This window comes from Rhincodon typus, chromosome 4, assembly GCF_021869965.1.
Source record: "Rhincodon typus isolate 14 chromosome 4, sRhiTyp1.1, whole genome shotgun sequence".
In the NCBI taxonomy this organism is placed as follows: domain Eukaryota; kingdom Metazoa; phylum Chordata; class Chondrichthyes; order Orectolobiformes; family Rhincodontidae; genus Rhincodon; species Rhincodon typus.
Window position 1 is genome coordinate 68866117 of NC_063335.1, and position 20065 is coordinate 68886181.

Consider the following 20065-nt stretch of genomic DNA (forward strand, 5'->3'; position numbering starts at 1 on the left):
AATATATTTCACAAAACTGGGGAATGGGATAGAAAAATAGCTCATGGATCAGTAACTATACTCACACAAAGTTCCCATTTAGCTGTGGAATAATGGCTTCTATCCAGCATGTTGAGAATGTTTTATTGCCTTGTTAACAGTAATTTGAATTTATAGGTATTTTTCATCAACCTGTTCAGATGTGTGGTGACTCACCCCTGAAGCAGATAGGACCTTAACCCAGGCCTCCAGGCTCAAAGATAGGAACATTACCACTGGGCTACAAGAGTTCTTGAATTTGTGTTCTGTATGAAGACACCTCAAGCATGTCACAAAAGTATAACTGGACAGAAAAAGACTTCTAGCTAAATGAGAGAGTTACCAAAAGCTTGATGAAAAATTTACATATTAAAGAGGTTCTAAACATTGATGAAAGAAGGTGCAGAGAACAGAACAGAATATAACAGAATTCTGAATAAGAAGTCAGAATCAATTGTGAGAATGCAGATTTCGTTGGAGGATTGGGAGAATAGGTAGGTATCATAGAATTGGATATTATAAAGGTTGGAAGATGGTGAAATCACTGAATGATGTGAAAATGATGTTGAAATTATTGAGCATTGAGGCATTGGAGTCCAAGAGACAATATAGCTCAAGACAGTAGCTGTGATGGGTGAACAGGAATAAGTGTGAGATTTTTACGCGTTTCGGATGAGTTGCAAAGTTGCGCATGATCAGCCAGTTGAGACAGTGTTAAGAATTTGAGTCTGGAGGTGCCAGAGAATGGATGAGATTTGAGCAGTAGATGTGTTAAAGCCAAGGCAAGAATGAATAATACTACTGGGTGAAAGCTGATATTCTTTTGATCAGCTCTGGGCTAGGAGTGAAGCTAACATTGGCAAAAGTCTCATTCAACTAGAGACACTAGACGAGGATGGCAAGGTATAGATGTTTTGGCAGAGGTCAAAAATAATGGCTTCAGTCTGCCCATTATTTAGCAGGATGAAATTTGTTTTTCTTCTGTTGGATATGAACGTCACAGACAAGGCTTGCATTTGTTGCTCATTCTGAATCACCTTTGAGAAGATAGTGTGAACCACCTTCTAAAATCATTGCAGTTCTCTTGGTGGAGGCATACCTACATAGTGTTATTAGGAAGGGATGTTTTCAGGGCCCTTACCTTTGGAGTATCCTGCAGTTTCAGTCTTTCTTGATATTTAGTTGGAGTGAACTGAATTGTCTGAAGACTGGCACCTGTGATGCTGGTGAACTGAGGAAGCTGGATGATCTATTTGGCATTTTTAAACATTCCAACAGAAAATAAATGAATGTTATTGTAAGAACATAGAGATTTGTTCTGATCTGACCTATTGTAGAACTATTTATTTCTGCTTTTCACAGCTGCATCCATTGTTTGGCATGCAAATAGTTCTGCATTGTATCTTCCCCAGCTTGGCACATCATCTTTAATGTGTCTGATGTTTGCTTCCAACATCATCTCCAGCAATCTTTACTGAACCAGGGTTGATCCTTCAGTTTGATTAGAATGAAAGAGAGAGTACAATGCTAGTGCATTGCTGCTGATGTTGGCCGATAACACCTCGTAGATGGATCTGTTCTGAATTTTATCTTATTTACCATGGCAATAGTTTTGCACAATACGATGAATGATATTGTCAGTGAGAAAATGTGATTATGACTCTCAAAGGCTGTGTATGGTCGCTTTTATGGACTGCCATTGACAGATATTTGTGTTGGAATAAATAGGTGTGGATGAGGTCAAATCTGTTTTTCCCTCTAATGATTCCCTTGCTACCTGGCACAGGTATGTTCTCAGATATGTTCTACGGGACACTACCAATTTGATCACTAGTGGTGCTACTGAACCACTTTGGTGATGTATATTGAGGTCTGCGTCTTTGCTGCCCTCAGTGCGTCTTCTAAATAGTGTTCTGCATGGAAGATTAGCAATTTATCATCTGAGGAACTGTGGTAGGTCATCATCAGTGGGAAGTTTGCTTGACTATGTTTGATCTGATGCTATGACTTATTAAATCTGAAGTCAATGTCAAGGACTCCCAGGGCAATCCTCACACTGGTTGTATACCAATTGGTTATCTGTATTAGGTCTACCCTCCTAACTATCAGGACAAAAGCAGAAATGGTGAAGGATTGCATGGGAGATTGGCTATATGGTTTGATTCATGAATACAGCCATGTCAGTACACTCTCCTAGTGTTTATACAGGCCTTCAGATGTCTGTGTTAGGAATTTGTAGGGTTGACTCTGCTTAGTGCCGAGGTCTATGCTGGGTGGTCCATCCAGTCTCACTCCCATGTGACTTTTTTATAACAGTTTGGTGTAATTGAATGGCCTGTACAGCCTGCCCAATGAGCCGTTAAGTATTGAATAAATTGTGCAGGTAACAAGCCATATGTAAGCCAGACCAAGTAGGGATGGCACATTTCCTTCTCTGAAAGGATATAAGTGAACCACAAGGGTTTTTACAACATTCCGATAGTTTGATAGCCAGCACAGAGTTTTGATTCCAGGTGCATTAATGAATTGAATTTAAAATTCAGTCAGCTGCCAGGATGATATTTGAACTCATGTTGCAGTGCTTTAACCTGGGCCTCTGGATGACCAGTTTGTTGACATTGCAACTATGATGCTCCCATCCCATTGCAACTTATCCAAGATTTGATGTTGTGTAGTAGTGCTGAATTTCGGGTGCCATCAGATATCGGACTTGAGATAATTAGTTCAATGTTACAAGCAATGTATCATTATCTTTCTGATTTTTATTGGCTTTACATCTTCTGCTTCTCAGACAATCCCTCAAGAATAATTTATTTCCACTCCAGTTTGATTGTGTCTGAGATGGCTGGTAAATCCAATATGTGATCCACAGATTCTAGCACATGTGAGCGAGATGCTGCTTGAAGTGTCAAGCAGAAGAGGTATTTTGAGATTTGTACATTGTCTCCAATGCCTTACCTTCAACTCAGTGTGCTCCCAACAAACTCTCTTGAAGTGCTTTGCCAAATAAGCCTTCACAGCTTTAGTTGGTCACAAGACAGGGGCACCCATGAGTCAACAGAGATGTTTGATCACTTCAGGAATGCTTTGACAACATTCTTAAAACATTTCTGCTATGCTCTTGCGACTCTTCTGCTGTGACTAAGCTCCAAGTAGAACAACTGCTTTAGGAGTCTGGTGTCAGGCAAATGAATGATATGTCCAATCTGACAGTATTGGTTTTGAGTGATTTGTGCCTCAGTGCTGGATTTTTTTGAGCACTGGAGAAGAAGCTGTTGTTGGACTGTCTTTCTTGCTATTGGAGTTTCAGATGTCTGTGGTAAGCTATTCAAATCTCTGCTGTATGTTGGATTGCATGGTTCACTGCTGCCCAGTTTTGAGATTCCGGTTCTCAAACTTACCTGAATGGATGCAGCATTCAAGAAACTTGATACCATCGAGGACAAAGCAGCTGCTTGATTGGCACCACATCTACAAGCATCCACACCCTCCTATCTACAAGATGCAGAAATGCACCAAGGTCCCTTACACAGCACCTTGCAAACCCATGGCCATTTCCATCTAGAAGGACACTACCACCTGCAAGTTTCCCACCAAGACACTCACCATCCTGATGTGGAAATATATTGCTGTTCCTTCACTGTTGTCAGGGTCAAAATGCTGGAATTCTCTCCCTAAGGGCCCGCAGCATGTGGACTGCAGCAGTTTCAGAAGGCAGCTCACCACCACCTTCTCAAAGGCAACTAGGGACGAGCAATAAAATGCTGGCCAGCCAGTAATGTTCACATCCCATGTGTGAATAAAAATTAAAACTCTGCTCCTAAGTTAGTACAAAGTCTGTGATGGCACATTGGAGATGATGATAAATTTCATTTTCTATGTCTAACTTTGTGGTGAGGAGGCTTCTGTGGTTCAGAAAATGATTAACGTTATTCCAGGATTTCAAAATTGATCTTAATCAGTGAAATGACTTGATGTTTTGTGAGACTGGGTTGGAAGAGAACCAACGAATTGAGGAAAATTAAGTGTACTATTGGTGTGGTTGGGCAATTTTCTTTGACCATTGTCTTCATTGAGGACAGGTCTGTGGTAGTTCAGTTGGTGCAATTCATGGCTAGTGGTCATTGTAAGTATAAAAAGAATAATGACAAACTTTGGAGAGCATGTACATTTGAGGGGGATGCTCCATAAGCTTTTGTGTTGTCACAGTCAAAGGCTTTGGTAAAGTTGAAAATGACAACGTCCATTGTCCAGAAATTGGTTCTGTTCCTTACAAATTCACTCTTTTTTATTCATAGGCCACTAATCTCTTCTTGATTACTCGATATTGATTAGTGTGTCAATGGCACATCAACTTTGCCTAGAAAATTAAATAGCCCAGATTTTAAATTCTTGGTAAGTGCTTTTGATCTGAAAGCCCATTATGAATTTTAACTCACTTACAAAAGGAACGCCATTTCTTACTTCTGTTATTGAGTATTTTGGTCATGAGTTAGTTTGTCACACTTTCATTTTTGACTCAGAAAATAGCAACATAGGATCAGGAATAGGTCATTCGGTCCCTCTAGCCTGCTTTACTATTCAATGATAACATGGTTGATCTGCTTCAGGCCTCAGCGTTCTTTCGTGCCATATTTGTGCCATGACTGGCAACTTCTGGATATTTTGAAAAACCTATCTATTTCCTATTTAAATACTTTAAATGACCTAATCTCCACAAATCTCTGGCATAAAGAATTACAGACACTTGCTAACCTCTGAAGAAGAAATTCCTTTGCATCTCAGTTTTATAATGAGTATTCCCTTATTCTGTAACAATGCCCCCTATTTCAAAACTCCCCCACTAGTGGAAACATCTTCTCAACATTTACCCTGTCAAGCCCCCTCAAAATCTTGTATGTTTCAATAAGATCACCCCCCCATTCTTCTAAACTCTAATGAATAAAGGCCCAACCTATTTCGCTGTTCTTGATAAGTCAAGTCCTTCATCCCAGGAGTCAGCCTAGTGAACATCTTTTGAACTGCCTGAAATTTCAGTGTTTCCATTTTTAAAGATGAGGACAAAAACTAGACACAGTGTTCCAGGCACAGCTTCACCAACACCTTGTACAATTGTAACAAGATTTCCATTTTAAAGTACCAATCCCCTAGCAATGAAGGCCAAAATTCCATTTGCATTCTCAATTACTTGCCATTACCTGCCCACTAAATTTTTTTATGTTTCATGCTCAAGAATATCCAGGTCTTTCTGTGCTATACATTTTTTTGGAGTCTCCCTTCATTTAAATAATAATTCTTCCAACCAAAATGCATGATATTTGTACAAAGTACCTGTCACCTTCCCATATTAAATTCCATCTGCCAAGTTTTTGCATATTCATTCAATTTATCTACAACCCCTTGCAAATTCCTTGTGTTTTCATCGAACATGCCCTCCCATTTCTATTTTCATATTGTGTATAAATTTGGATGTATTACACCCTGCCACCTGCTCCAAGTCTTAATATAGATAGTTAAAAAATTGGAACCCTAGGACTGACCCATGTGGTACACCACTATTTATATCTTTCCAAGCCAAAAAGACCCATAAATCGAAACTCTGTCTTCTGTTTGTGAACTAATTCTCAATCAATGCTAACCTATCTTGCACAGTAACCTTTAATGTGGCACCGTAGTGAATTCCTTCTGGAAATCCAAAACACATCTACTGCTACCCCTCTTTCAAGTCTTTCTTGTAACCCCAAAGAGCTCTGGCACATTTGTCAAATCTGATTTCTTTTCCACAAAACCATGTTCTCTGTATTTGATTACATTAAGTACTTTAAATGTCTGCTATTTCTTCCTTAATAATGGACTCTAGCATTTTCTCAATGATAGATGTTAGGTTAACTGAACTATAGTTGCCTGCTTTCTGTCTTCTTTCCTTTGTGAGCAGGGGTACTACTTTAGCAATTTTCCAATCCACTGGAACTCTCCTGGAATCCAGTGCATTCCACAATATTTATATTTCAACCAACATTTCCATTATATCTGTAGCTCCTTTCTTTAAAATCCTTGGATACTGGACATCAGGGATTGGCAACTGATCTGCCTTTAGTCTAATTAGGTTGTCAAATACTTTGTTCCTTATGATAGAGACTGTTACAAAATCTTTCCACAATTGGCATCTTGCTTATCTGTTATTTTTGGGATTTTTAAAGTGACTGATGCAAAATATTAGTTTAAATGGTCTGCCATTTCTCTGTTACATGTTATCAATCCCCCCCATTGCACTCTCCAAGAGTCCTGCTCTTTATTTTAAGTTTCTCTTTTCAGAAATCAGTAGAAGTCTTGCTGTTTGTTTTTATACTTCTTGCCGATTTACTTTCACCATCAATTCTCCCCCTCTGTATTACATTTTGGGTTATCTGCTGCTGGTTCCAAAGGATACCAATATTTTGGCCTGTCGTTATTTCTTGCCATTTTGTGTGCCGTTTTTATTTTGTATTGTAGCTGACTGCCCTTGTTAACGCTATGTGGTTCATCTTTCTCATCTAGTCGTTGTTTTTGACTGGATTTTTTTTCACTGAGCATTATGGAATATCTGCTTAAATGTCTACCACTGCTCATCCATTGACTTTCTACTTTTTCTATTTTCCCAGCCCACTTGAGACAACTCTTTCTTCATACCTCAGTAACTGCCCTTATTTAAGTTGTGGACATTGGTTTCAGACCCGAGTTATCTGCCTGAAACTGAATTTGGAATTCTACCATGTTGTAATCACTACGCTGTAGAGGATCCTTAACTATTAGATCTCTTATTAATCCTACCTCATTTCACATGACTGGATTTACAATTTCCTGTTCTTGGGTAGATTATGCAACGTATTTCTGGAAGGAGCAATCCTTGATCCGCTCTAGAAATTCATCATCTGCATTACCCTTAGTTATCTGATTTGTCCAGTCAAAATGCAGATTAAAATAAACCATGACAATTATAGTGCTGTTCTTACACACCTCCATTATTTGCAGATTCATACTTTGTCCTACAGAGAAGCAACTTTTTGAGAGCTCTAGGTGACTCCCACTCGTTGCTTCTTTCGGGTGCCATTCCTTACTTACACCCAATCTGATTTCACATCATGATCTATTGCAACTATATTGCTACACACCACCTCATTTTGATTCCTTCATTAATAAAGCTATGGCACCTCCTTGTCTATCACCAACTTGTCTTCTTGTTTCAAATGCTGCATGTGTTCAGTTAAATAATCTTAAACTATGACTTTTTACCTTTATTAATCTGTCCGGTTCTAATTTCTTCTGGACTCTTCCGCATACATTTTCTGACTCTCCCTGTCACACTTTGATTATCGTTTGCCTCTTCACCACTCTGCACCTCCGTGCTGCCATTTCTTTTCGATTTTTTTACACTTCCCATCAATTGAACACGCCCCCCCCCCCACCACCTCCAATAATTATCTTAAAATCCTATGCATAATCCCAGTTATATAATCATCCAGGACCTTGATTCCAGTATAGTTCAAATTAAGCTCATCCCAACAGAACAGCTCTCTCTTTTCTCAATGCTGATGACATTGCCCCATGATTTAGAATTTACTTGTCCCACACCAATATTTGAGCCATGCTTTTGCCTCTCCAGTGTTATTCACCCTTAGCCAATTTTCAGAAGACTATAATTTCAAGTTTTATACCAGAACACAAATTGAGGCTGGCACTCTAGTGCAGTAACAAGGAATGAAGTACTAAACTGAGGCCCGACTTGCTTCCGGGTGGATGTAAAATATCTTATGGCAAACTTTTGAAGAACAAAGGAGTTATCGCTGACATCCTGGCCAATATTTGTCCATCAATTAGTATAACAAAAACAGATTATCTTGTTGTTATTTATATGAGAGCTTGCAATGTACAAATATTCTGCTGTGTTTCCTGCAGTACAGTGTGAACTATACTTGTAAAGTACTCAATCGGCTGTGCGATATTTTAGGATGATGCTTCCTTTACAACGACATTTGGATGATGTACATTGTTTCAACCTTTAGCAACAATCTTAAAAAAATTGTAATGAAAGGTTTTACTATTAAATGTAGGGGCACCTTTCCTTCAATAGAATTTCATGCTTCCCCTTTGCGAACATCTTCCCCCTACTCACCACCTTTCTGTTAATGTCAGAGGTCAGGGTTATGAATTTGCAAATATAACATACATTTTATAATCCAAAAGTTTTTGGTCCAGATATTCCATAGTAATTTCCTGTAATGTTGACAGAAGGTTTTTGAAACCTCGATTAAAAAGTGCACGACTGGCAGAAAGTTGAGTTTACATAATGCAGTAGAAGTTCACCAATCTGCCAATGAGGTTATGACAAGAGATGAGGTAGCTTCAGTGGAATTTCCAGGCTACCTTTTTGCATTGAGATAAATTTAGCACCAAATACAAGAAAGTTGTTGATTTGAATCTAACTAGATTCACTTCAATAACCCAGAAACTAAGATGAGCAATAATATCATCATGCGAATTGTGAAATAAGTTACTTTGTAACTCTAACTTATTTTAGACCTACATAAATAAATAACTGAAGGGACCACACATGGCAATCTGTTGCCTTTCAAAACCTGGTACAATATTGCAAGTGCATAGAAATACACAACTGTAACATTTTACATGGAGCTTGTGTGTAGCTACGGGTTACTGTGACAGATATCCCTTTTAGTTTAATTCATATCAGTCTCAAGTTTTGAGAGTTGCTATTTGTATGACCATTAATTTAACTAAATTAGATATATTATTCTTATGGCATGAACGTTGTTTTAGAATAATAGTGGTATGTATTCCATGTTTTAATAATATCAATTTATATCAAATATCAGGAGCAGAATTTTTGCCCCAGAATGCAGGGCAAGTAAAGAGACACAATGGAACAAAATGTAATGCCAATAAGTCAGTTTGTTGTTATTATTCTGGTGATTGTAGAGAGGAAAGGTGGTACCCATCAATGCACCTTATATATATATTGGCTTTGTTAATAAAATCTTGTTAACCAGCTTGTTGCCAACACATTAGGGTCCAGTTTGAAATACTCTCGCCAGCAGAAAGTCAGAGGGAGTTGGGGAATCTCCATTCAAAGCCTTGGTAGATTTTTATAGCAAGCCTCATTTACATCCCCCTAACTCACTATTCATCCAAAAAGGAAGTGAGAGGCAGCAGGCTGACTTCCGGTAAATCAAAACTGAATGGCTTTAAAACCTCTTATGGTGCACTGGTAGTATGGGCCAGGAGACCTGGGTTCAAGATCCACCTCCTCCAAAGGCATGTAATAACATGTATGAACAGGTTAATTGGAAAATGTAAAGAAAGACAAATAATAGTTAAGAGCTGCAAACAGTGAGTGTGAAAAGAATCTTGAGGGGCTTGTAGGCTGCCACCAACACCGATGTAAGTCCTCTGTGTTGGGATGGGGAGGGTGGAGTATTGTGGTATTCACGAGCATAGGAACATTGGAGGATACTAGGTACAGTCTTTCCTTCTGGAACTTAGGGAAGCACTACATAAACAGGCTTAAAACAAACATAAGCAATGTTAGTGAGTAATGTCCCATGCCTGGGGTATTTTCACTGCCGTGTTGGCATAAATTAGATTCCTAAAATACTGATTATGATTGGATTGATGCATAATTGGTGAGGAAAATTTATTATCCATACAGTGAATGCATAAAAAATAGAAGAATAAATTCTCAAGATTGAAAAGCTTATTGAAAATATTGACATCAGTACAAAGTTGTTTTCTAGCTAAGTTGCAATCCCATGATTTTTGATTGTACCTCATGCTATTTGATCAAGAACACTTCAGCTGATGTTGCAGAAGATTAATGTTTGGATCAGTAAAGTAGATAATTCCTAAGGTCTGACACTTTTGTCTTTACAGAAGATTCATCTGTGGAGTGTTTCAATGGAAATGAGACCTTGATGCTTAATTCTAGTGCTGCAGAGGCAGGCCACTGCGGGGAGATGTATGCAAGTATGGGAGACATAAATGGTAACGGCACAGCCAATTCAGACCACATTGCCGGCCAGGATGAGCAACCAATAAACCTAAGTGACAGTCCTCTATCCGTCCAGATAACACCAGACTATGGCACAGAAAACATCAGTAATGGAAGAAGAAATCGCATGAAATACACGGTTACTGACATTAAAATGGAGCGAGATTCAAGAGATTTGGGAGGCAAGGTAAGAAATGATTAGATGTTGCAGCAAACTTTATTTTTAGATTTTGAAGCTGTGATATGCTTAGCAATTCCACCACATATATGGAAAAATATCAATCTTCATCCAGACATTCAAAACCAAACATAACCTTAAAATTCTTCTGAGGAAAAAGGGTACAACAATGGAATCCTATTTTTTAAACATATCTGTTTTACTTTGAAGATTTGAATAAAAAGCCAGTTGTTTAGTTTCTTTTAGATGTTGGTATTTTCCTGATAACTATTTACATTCAGTCTGAAAAATTCAGATATAAAATTGTTTTCCGTTACAGATTTTTAAGACCATTTACAGTCATAGCGTCATAAAGATATATAGCATGGAAACAGACACTTCGGTCCAACTCGTCCATGCTGACCAGATATCCTAAATTAATCTAGTCTCATTTGCCAGCATTTGGCCTATATCCCTCTTAAACTCTTCCTACTCATATACCCATCCAGATACCTTTTAAAAGTTGTAATCGTATCAGCTTCACTCTTTCCTCTGGCAGCTTATTCCATATATGCACCACCCTCAGTGTGAAAATGTTGCCCCTTAGGTCCCTTCTAAATCTTTCCCCTCTCATTTAAAACCTATGCCCTCTCGTTTTGGACTCCCTGACGCTGTGGAAAACACTTTGTCTATTCACCCTATCCCTGCACCTCATAATCTTAAAGGTCACAAATCAGCCTTCGATGTTCTAGGGAAAATAGCCCCAGCCTATCCAGCCTCTTCCTATAGCTCAAACCCTCCAACCCTGGCAACATCCTTGCAAGTTTTGCAACATCCCTGCAATAGCAGGAAGACCAGAATTGAATGGAGTATTCCAAAAGTGGCATAACCGATGTCCTGTACAGCTGCAACATGACCTCCCAACTCCTGCACTCAATGCACTGATCAATAAACTCTCTACCCCCCTCACACACACATGCACACACACAAGCACACACGCACATTCTCTCACACACACTCAAACACACTCTCTGTCACACACGCATACACAAACACACACTCTCTCTTTCCCCGCCCTTGCACATACGCGCACACTCTCTCTCTCTCTCTCACACTCTCACGCACGCACACACACGCGCACGCACACACGCGCACGCACACACACACACACACACACACACACAATCTATGAAGTGAATTTGTATGTGCAGATACATTTTATTTTGTTCAAAAAGCACATAATTTATAGACAGTCAGTCAATATGGTGTTTTATAAATTCCTACTTTAGAAATACAACCAGTCTGACTACAAACTAAAACACAAACAGATTCTAAACAAGGTGTCACATCTAACATGCATTGTCTGACCTAAAATGTCACCTCTTCTTTACACTCATAAAACCTTTAGCTGTCTCAGGACTGTGACTTGAAAGGAATTCAGGGATTTACATATACATATTAATCAATTAAAACCTTCTAACTGATTAACGATTTAACGGCATCTCAGTTTTGTTTAGAACATCTTCACCAATGGTGTGACCCTTTGATCTTTTACATATAAATTCTGTGTCTGACACTGCCTCTCTCACTAACACCTGAAGAAGGACTGAGGCTCCGAAAGCTTGTGTTATCTAATAAACCTGTTGGACCATAAACTGGTGGCGTGTGATTTCTGACCCTGACCAATAAAGGCAAGCATACCAAATGCCTTCTTCACTATCCTGTCTACCTGGAACTCTACTTTCAAGGAACCTGCACTCCAAGGTCACTTTGTTCAGCAACACTCCCCAGGACCTTCCCATTAAGTGCATAAGTCCTGCCCTGATTTGCTTTTCCAAAATGCATCACCTCACATTTATCTAAATTAAACTCCACCTCCCACTTCTCTGCCCATTGGCCCATATGATCAAGGTCACGTTGTACTCTGAGGTAACCTTCTTCGCTGTCCACTATACCTCAATTTTGGTGTCGTCTGCAAACTTACTAACCATACCTTCTATGTTCATGTCCAAATCATTTATATAAATAATGAAAAGCAGTGGACCCAGCATTGATCCTTGTGGCACACCGCTGTTATCAGGCCTCCAGTCTGAAAAGCAACTCTCCACCACCACCACCCTCAGTCTTCTACCTTCGAGCCAGTTCTGTGTCCGAATGGCTAGATCTCCCTCTATTCCATGTGATCTAACCTTGCTAATCAGTCTACATCTGCAGAACCTTATCGAATGCCTTACTGAAGTCCATTTTGATCATGTCCACTACTCTGCCTTCATCAATCGTATTTGTTACCTTTTCAAACAACTGAGTCAAGTTAGCAAGACATGATTTCCCATGTAAAAAGCCATGTTGACTATCCCTAATCATTCGTTTCCTTTAAAAATACATATAAATCTTGTCCCTCAGGGTCCCCTCCAACAACTTGCCCACCACTGATGTCAGACTCACTGGTCAATAGTTCCCTGGCTTTTCTTTACCACCTTTCTTAAATCGTAGCACTGTGTTGGCCAGCCTCCAGTCTTCGGTACCTCACCAGTGGCTATCGATGATACAAATACCTCAACAAGGGGCCCAGCAATCACTTCCCTGGCTTCCCACAGAGTTCTCGGCTACACCTGATCAGGTCCCGGGAATTTATCCACCTTTAGGCATTTTAAGGTGTCTAGCACCACCACCTGGGTAATATGGAGATTTTTCAAGATGCTGTTTATTTCCCCAAGTTCTCAATCTTCCATATCCTTCTCCACAGTAAACAGTGATACAAAATACTTGTTTAGTATCTACCCCCATCTCCTGCAGTCCCACACATAGGTGGCCTTGCTGATCTTTCAGAGGCCCTATTCTGTCCTTAATTACCCTTTTGTTCTTAATGTATTTGTCGAATCCCTTTGGATTTTCCTTAACCTTATTAGCCAAAGCTATCTTATGTCCCCTTTTTTTGCCCTCCTGATTTCCCTTTTAAAAATACTTCTACTGTCATTATACTCTTCTAGGGATGCATTCGATCCCTACTGTCTATACCTGACATATGCTTCCTTCGTTTTGCTGACTAAAACCTCAATTTCTGTAGTCATCTCGCATTCCCTCACCTACCAGCCTTGCCCTCCACCATTATAGGAACATACTGTCTCTGAACTCTCATTATCTCATTTTTGAAGGTTCCCATTTTTCAGCCTCTTGGTATTATTTTATTATTTGTGTGATGGTGTATTTTTTTAAATGCTTCCATGGCTGTATCTCTGTTTGCACCAAGTAGTGGAATGTTCATTTTATTCAAACAAACTTTTCAGAATCATGAGGTACCCTATTCTTAAATTTACTGTGGTTTGTGTCAGCATGGCAGATTTCTGTTTGAGCACCAGAAAGGAAATGATCCATTGGAAATTTTTTCAGATCAGAGGCAAAATGAAGAAAGTTCCTGGTAGTTCAATGAGTTTATAGAGTTAATAGTTGAGTCGTACAGAACAGGAAAGTCCCAGGTTTATTAGTTGCTTTGTCCTTGGCTTTACTACTTTATTACCAGAGTATCTTTGGAGCTGGGAGGTTGGGGTTTGGGTGGAAATTGATCAGAATTTGCTTCCTGTTACTAACCAGGTGTTTCTACCAGAAATAGTAGGAACTGCAGATGCTGGAGAATCCGAGACAACAAGGTGCAGAGCTGGATGAACACAGCAGGCCAAGCCTGGTTTTGGGATGCGGTAGCGGGAGGGGAGATTTTGAAGCTTGTGAAATCCAGCCCCACCACACCCGGCACTTTTCCCTGCAACCGCAGGAAGTGCGAAACCTGCCCCCATACCTCCTCCCTCACCCCCATCCCAGGCCCCAAGAAGACTTTCCACATCAAGCAGATGTTCACCTGCACATCTGCCAATGTGGTATACTGCATCCGCTGTACCCGTTGTGGCCTCCTCTACATCGGGGAAACCAAGCGGAGGCTCGGGGACCGCTTTGTAGAACACCTATGTTCGGTTCGCAATAAACAACTGCACCTCCCAGTCGCGGACCATTTCAACTCCCCCTCCCATTCCTCAGACGACATGTCCATCCTGGACCTCCTGCAGTGCCACAACGATGCCACCCGAAGGTTGCAGGAACAGCAACTCATATTCCGCTTGGGAACCCTGCAGCCCAATGGTATCAATGTGGATTTCACAAGCTTCAAAATCTCCCCTCCCCCTACCGCATCCCAAAACCAGTCCAGCTCGTCCTCGCCTCCCTAACCTGTTCTTCCTCCCACCTATCCCCTCCTCCCACCTCAAGCTGCACCCCCATCTCCTACCTACTAACCTCATCCCACCCCCTTGACCTGTCCGTCCTCCCTGGGCTGACCTATCCTCTCCCTAACTCCCCACCTACACTCACCTTTACTGGCACCATCCCCGCCTCTTCGACCTGTTTGTTTCCTCTCCACCTATCCTCTCCTCTATCCATCTTCTATCCGCCTCCCCCTCTCTCCCTATTTATTTCAGAACCCCCTTCCCCTCCCCCATTTCTGATGAAGTCTCTAGGCCCGAAACGTCAGCCTTTCTGCTCCTGTGATGCTGCTTGGCCTGCTGTGTTCATCCAGCTCTGCACTCTGCTTCTACTGGAAGATGGGCTTTCAACTCTGGTTGGACATTGTCCTCGAGCTTTCATTACATGATCCTTGCTCCCATGCTCCTGCCATTGGTTGTTCAATGTGTCCATTCTTGTGATGCACTACTTTCTTTCACCCATCAACTTTGAAGAGAACAAACTACATTTGATCAATCTTGATTGTTAACTGAAGAAAATGTGTCATTTCCAATATTTTCATAAAACAAATGTGTTCAAAATAATTTTTAAAAATGTATTTGTTTCATTGAAGACTTCTGAAGTATAGACCATGAGATTAGTTTTTTCATTCCTGGAAACTCGAGGGCTGCGCTGAAAGGTTTGGTAACCTAGAAGTGGGAACTCAATGGGATTGAATGTACCACCTGTTCTGATTACTTCCGAATGAACACTTTAGCAAGAAGTAAAAGCTTTCAGGCAAGGTTGAAGGAAAACAAATACTAGGCAAAAACTAAGTTGTTGCTTTGTGTAATCATTTATACCTACAATTTCATTTTGGAGGAGGAATTGAAATGTACCCTTGACAAAATGCAAGCTTAAGAAAATGAGACTTTGTTCTTCTGAAGCAAGGGCTTCCAATTTAAATGAAATGAAGTACAGTAAGTTCAAGAAATGCTGGATTTTATACTTACGAACTACAAAACTCTTAATTTCTGTAGGATTAATGACATTGGCTTGATTTTTTCTTGCAGAGTTGTGGAAACTCTGCAAGCCTTTGAAAATGTCAGGTGCGACCTCATTGCAAGCTTTCTGCCCCTATTCCTGGTGCCCTCAATTTTCACTGGACTGTGTGTACTAGATTACTCTATTTGGGGCTGTAGATATCTCTTTAGCTCCCTGTCATTTTCATGGAGTCTGACCCGCTTCTCAAGGAATTGTGATTCCCAGCCTAACAGAGGAACTATGATTTGGTAAGATTTTGAAAGATAATTTCAAAATGTCTTACCCATACCGTATCCATATCTAACCTTGTCCCACTCCCCCCATACATAGCCTCTTACAAATCCCTTGCCAACTCATGGCACTTCCACGATCATTCACGCAATATATACTCTGTATATATCCAATGAACCCTGCAGTAGCCAAAGCATGCTTGGAACTGGTTTAACAAAAAAGCCCCTTCAAGTTTTTGTTTTTAAAAAATGGTTGTTACTACAAGCCTGTAAAACCTTCAATGAACTGGACCTTGAAAGTATGAATAATGGAAACTATAAGTTCTTAACGCCTCTATCTTTTGTAAATGACATTTAGTCATTGACGAAATAGATCTAGGAGGTAAAATATGCGAAGCTTTTAATTGAGCACTTTCTTTTTCTAATGAGCACCTGTCTCAACAAAGGGAAAGCTTATTTGAGAGTGTGGGCTCTCAGCCCTTCCTAAGTAAAAATCCAACCATTGCAACTGCGAAGTACAATGTTTGTTCTATCTAGATTGGAAGATGAAGAAAATAAATATTCAAATCTTCACAAAATAAGAAAGTAATTTTACATAGAAATTATAATGAATATGGGTTGAATTCTTAGGGAGGATAGAAGATATTTAGCTTAGTATGAAATTTGGATTTTGTAAATGCAATGGTATTTCTGGAGATACAGAAAGATTAATTTTTGGAACAGCAAATTAATGGTGCTAGGACTTTCTCAAGGCCATTGTATCCCTTTGTTTCAAAAAAAAGTCTGAACACTGACATCAGGCAATATGTAAAGAAATAGGAATAAATGCTGTTTTGTAAAGGTCACTCTCGGCATGTGAATGGTTGCAACGAACTTCATTGAAATTAAATAAGCAAAGTGCAAAATTTTACAATTTTACAATTCCCCACTATCAGGTCGACAGTTGGATGCTTGTAAAATTTGCAAGGTGACTTTCTTGCCTTGAAACGGTCTGCAATTTTGCGGGATGGGTGGGGTAGGAAGGCCTTTTGCCTGCTTCTAAAGAAGAGGCTGTGGTTGTCTTCAAGACCGTGATCCTGTGGTATACTCAGTTACTGCTGGATATATGCTTGAACATGAAATCCATTGCTATAACTTAAGTGCAGACCATCAATGCCAAAGCGAAAAGGAGAGGCAGCACTTTAAACTTACTCCATGTGGCTTGTCATCTCAAGCAAAATGGGATGGACAAGCAGGCATTCATAGGAAAAAAGAATGTCAGCTGGAAGTTCAATTCAGGATAGTCCAGAGGTGCCCTCTCTCTCCAACTCCCTCCTTCTTGTGATCCCAGTATGAGGCAGGCTAGTCTAAATCTGGTACTCCTCCATCAGTGCTTGTAGGCTCTGCATGCCCATAGGACATCTGTCAAATTCATCACAGCCAACAGGGCATAGCAGTCAGCTTTCTGCTTCTACCTCAGTTGTGAATGTTGGGCTATCACATAGATGCAGTGGTATGTAAAGGTAGAAGACAGGATTACTCTCCACTTGTTCGCACTGACTTGCTGTTCCATAACTCTGAAACCTACTTGTTATCCTTAGATTAAATGTTAACTTTCCATAAAAACTTACCCTCATCTTGAGTACTGTACTCAGTGATGCTGACTGCCTATCTTGGGGTCCTCACCTCGCCTGCTCCTTTCCAAATAAGGCATTTATTACAGTTGAGGTTGGAGGAGTGCATAGTCTTTTTTCTAGTTCTGCTGTGCCACTGGTCACATCATATATTTAAATGTTTTACCCAGTTACTGATGTAGCTAATTACATACCTTGTATTTGTTTGTTTATAATTGTTGCAAAAGTTTAAAAAAATCAGCCAGTTTTCTTTAATAAACAACAAAATTAGTTATTAATTATAAAGTCAAGGCATATTCACCAAAGATGCTCTACTGATTAGCACACTGTTTGAAATATGGTAGCATAAGTATCAATCCTTGTAAATAACTAGACACATCCATTAGATAAAGAAAAAAAGAGGAAACCATTTATGCAGACATCAACTTTATAAAAAGACTTTGTGTTAAAAGAAAGATAAGAAATGAAATGATCCACATTGCTTCAAGTTTGGCGTCCTGGTGCACATAGTTCCATGTCATCACACTCCTGTGGTTGTCACTGGGATCTTTTTCAGATGCAGTTCATTGACTCAGCCTGTCCAAATCTCCTTGAATATTCTTTGATCATCCTCAAAACACACATCCCCACCTAGTCTGTGTCACCTGTAAACTTGTATTTGGTCTCCAAGTTATTGATATGAATTATGAACAGCTAGCAATCAAGTACTCAACCTTGTAGCACCCGACTAGTAGTCACAATCTGCCAATTTAAGAATGGCCCATTTATTTCTAATCCCTGTTTTCTTTAAGTTAACCAACCCACAATGGATATCTATATATTACCTCATATTCCATGTGCTGTAATTTTGTCTGCTAACTTCTTGTCTGGGACTTTATTGAACATCCAGTGATTGCCCTTTAGTTAATCTGCTAGTAACAACCTAAAAACATTGCATACAGTTTGTCAAACATGATTGCCTTTTATAAATCTATGTTGACTCTGCACAATTAGATCATTTATTTTTCACGTGCTTGGTTGTAACATCGTCTAAAATAGTTTCTAGTATTTTTTCCAACCTGATGGCAGGCTAACAGGTGTTTAGTTTCCTGTTTTCTTTGTCCCTCATTTTCAAGGTATCTGGTTACATATGCAACCTTCCAGTCTGTAGATACCATTCCAGAATCTGTAGCATAATAAAAACTGACCACTGTGCCTAGAAAGGACTGTTTCAAAACTCTGAGATCATCTGGTCCCAATGATTTGTCAACCTTCAATACCATTAATTTCTTCAATAATACCTTTTTTTTGCTAATATTAATTTATTTCAGTTCCTTATTGCTACTTGTAATTATTTAGCTTCTCTGATGCTTCCCCATTTCCCAGTGTAAATTCTCTTGTTTCTGCCTGTAATGTACCAACATTTGTCTTTGCTGATTGTTTCCACACACTATAGAAACTTTTACAGTCTGTTTTTATCTTTCAAGCTAGTTGACATTCATATGCACTTCTCCCTTGCTTTGTTAGTTTCTCGGTCATCGATTGCCGAATTTTTGGCAACTTCATGAGCCTCTTACTTCAATCTTATACGGTCTCTACTTTCTTGTTAGCCACAGTTGACTCACTTTTCCTGTTGACATTTCATTGAAAATAATTGAATTAGTATCTTTTTTAAAATACTTGTCAAAAAATTTCACTCATATGCATTTAAGATACGTACTATTAACGTTGCATAATGTTCCCGTATTGATTGTACTCCATCAATTAAAGAAAGTATAATAGTAGATTACATGTTTCTCCAAATCTTCAACTCAAATTTACTGGAGCAGAAAAATCAGCTTCATGTATTTTATATATCTAGTCTCAAAGTTTGCAAGGTTCCTGTCTGCTTTTAATTTGTATTGTTGGCAAATAAGTAGTTTATGTCCCCTGAACATAAAGGGTACCAATTTTCATAAAGTGTTGGTGATAGTATGGGCTAATTCAAGAGCTGGCTGCCACAAGTAGTAAATGTTAATAGATACAGTTCTAAATTTTGATAACTTGCAGGCTGCAGTTACCACAAACACTTTTTTTGTTTGAATTGAATAACCCAATTCCAGGAAAAAATGTAAGGAAGTTTCATCTTTTGCATGCAATTCTCAGCTTCTTGATGCCATACTATCCTCCAAGATAGAGTCATTGAGTCATACAGCATGGAAACAGACCCTTCGATCCAACTCATCTGTGCTGACCAGACATCCCAATCTGACCTACTCCCATTTGCCAGCATTTGGCCTATATCTCTCTAAACCATTCCTATTCGTAAACCCATCCAGATGTCTTTTAAATGTTGTAAATGTGCCTGCCTCCACCACTTTCTCTGGCAGATTGCTCCATACATGCACCACTCTGTGTGAAAAACTTACCTCTTAGGTCCTTTGTAAATCTTTCCCCTCTCACCTTAAACCTGTGCCCTCTAGTTTAGGACTCGCCTACCCTAGGAAAAAGACCTTGGCTATTCACCTTATCCATGTCCTTCATGATTTTATAAACCTCTTTAAGGTCACCCCTCAGCCTCTGATGTTCCAGGAAAGAAAGCCCCAGCTTATTCAGACTCTCTCTATAACTCAAACCCTTAAATTCAGGCAACATTCTTGTAAATCTTTTCTGCATCCTCTCAAGTTTAACAACATCCTTCCTATAGATGGGCAACCAGAACTGTACACAGTATTCTAAAAGTGGCCTCAACAATGTCCTGTATAGCCGCAACAGACATCCCAACTCATACACA

General features: G+C 39.6%; 1 protein-coding gene across 2 annotated transcripts in view; it reads left to right on the plus strand.

Annotated features, from left to right (window-relative positions):
• Nucleotides 1-20065, plus strand: part of LOC109913364 (nucleolar protein 4-like) — a 336959-nt gene that overhangs the window by 176061 nt on the left and 140833 nt on the right. For both annotated transcript variants that reach the window (XM_048596355.1, XM_048596356.1), the window contains exon 6: nucleotides 9943-10247. In XM_048596355.1, coding sequence (XP_048452312.1) covers nucleotides 9943-10247 — 305 coding nt within the window. The remainder of the gene's footprint in view (nucleotides 1-9942; nucleotides 10248-20065) is intronic.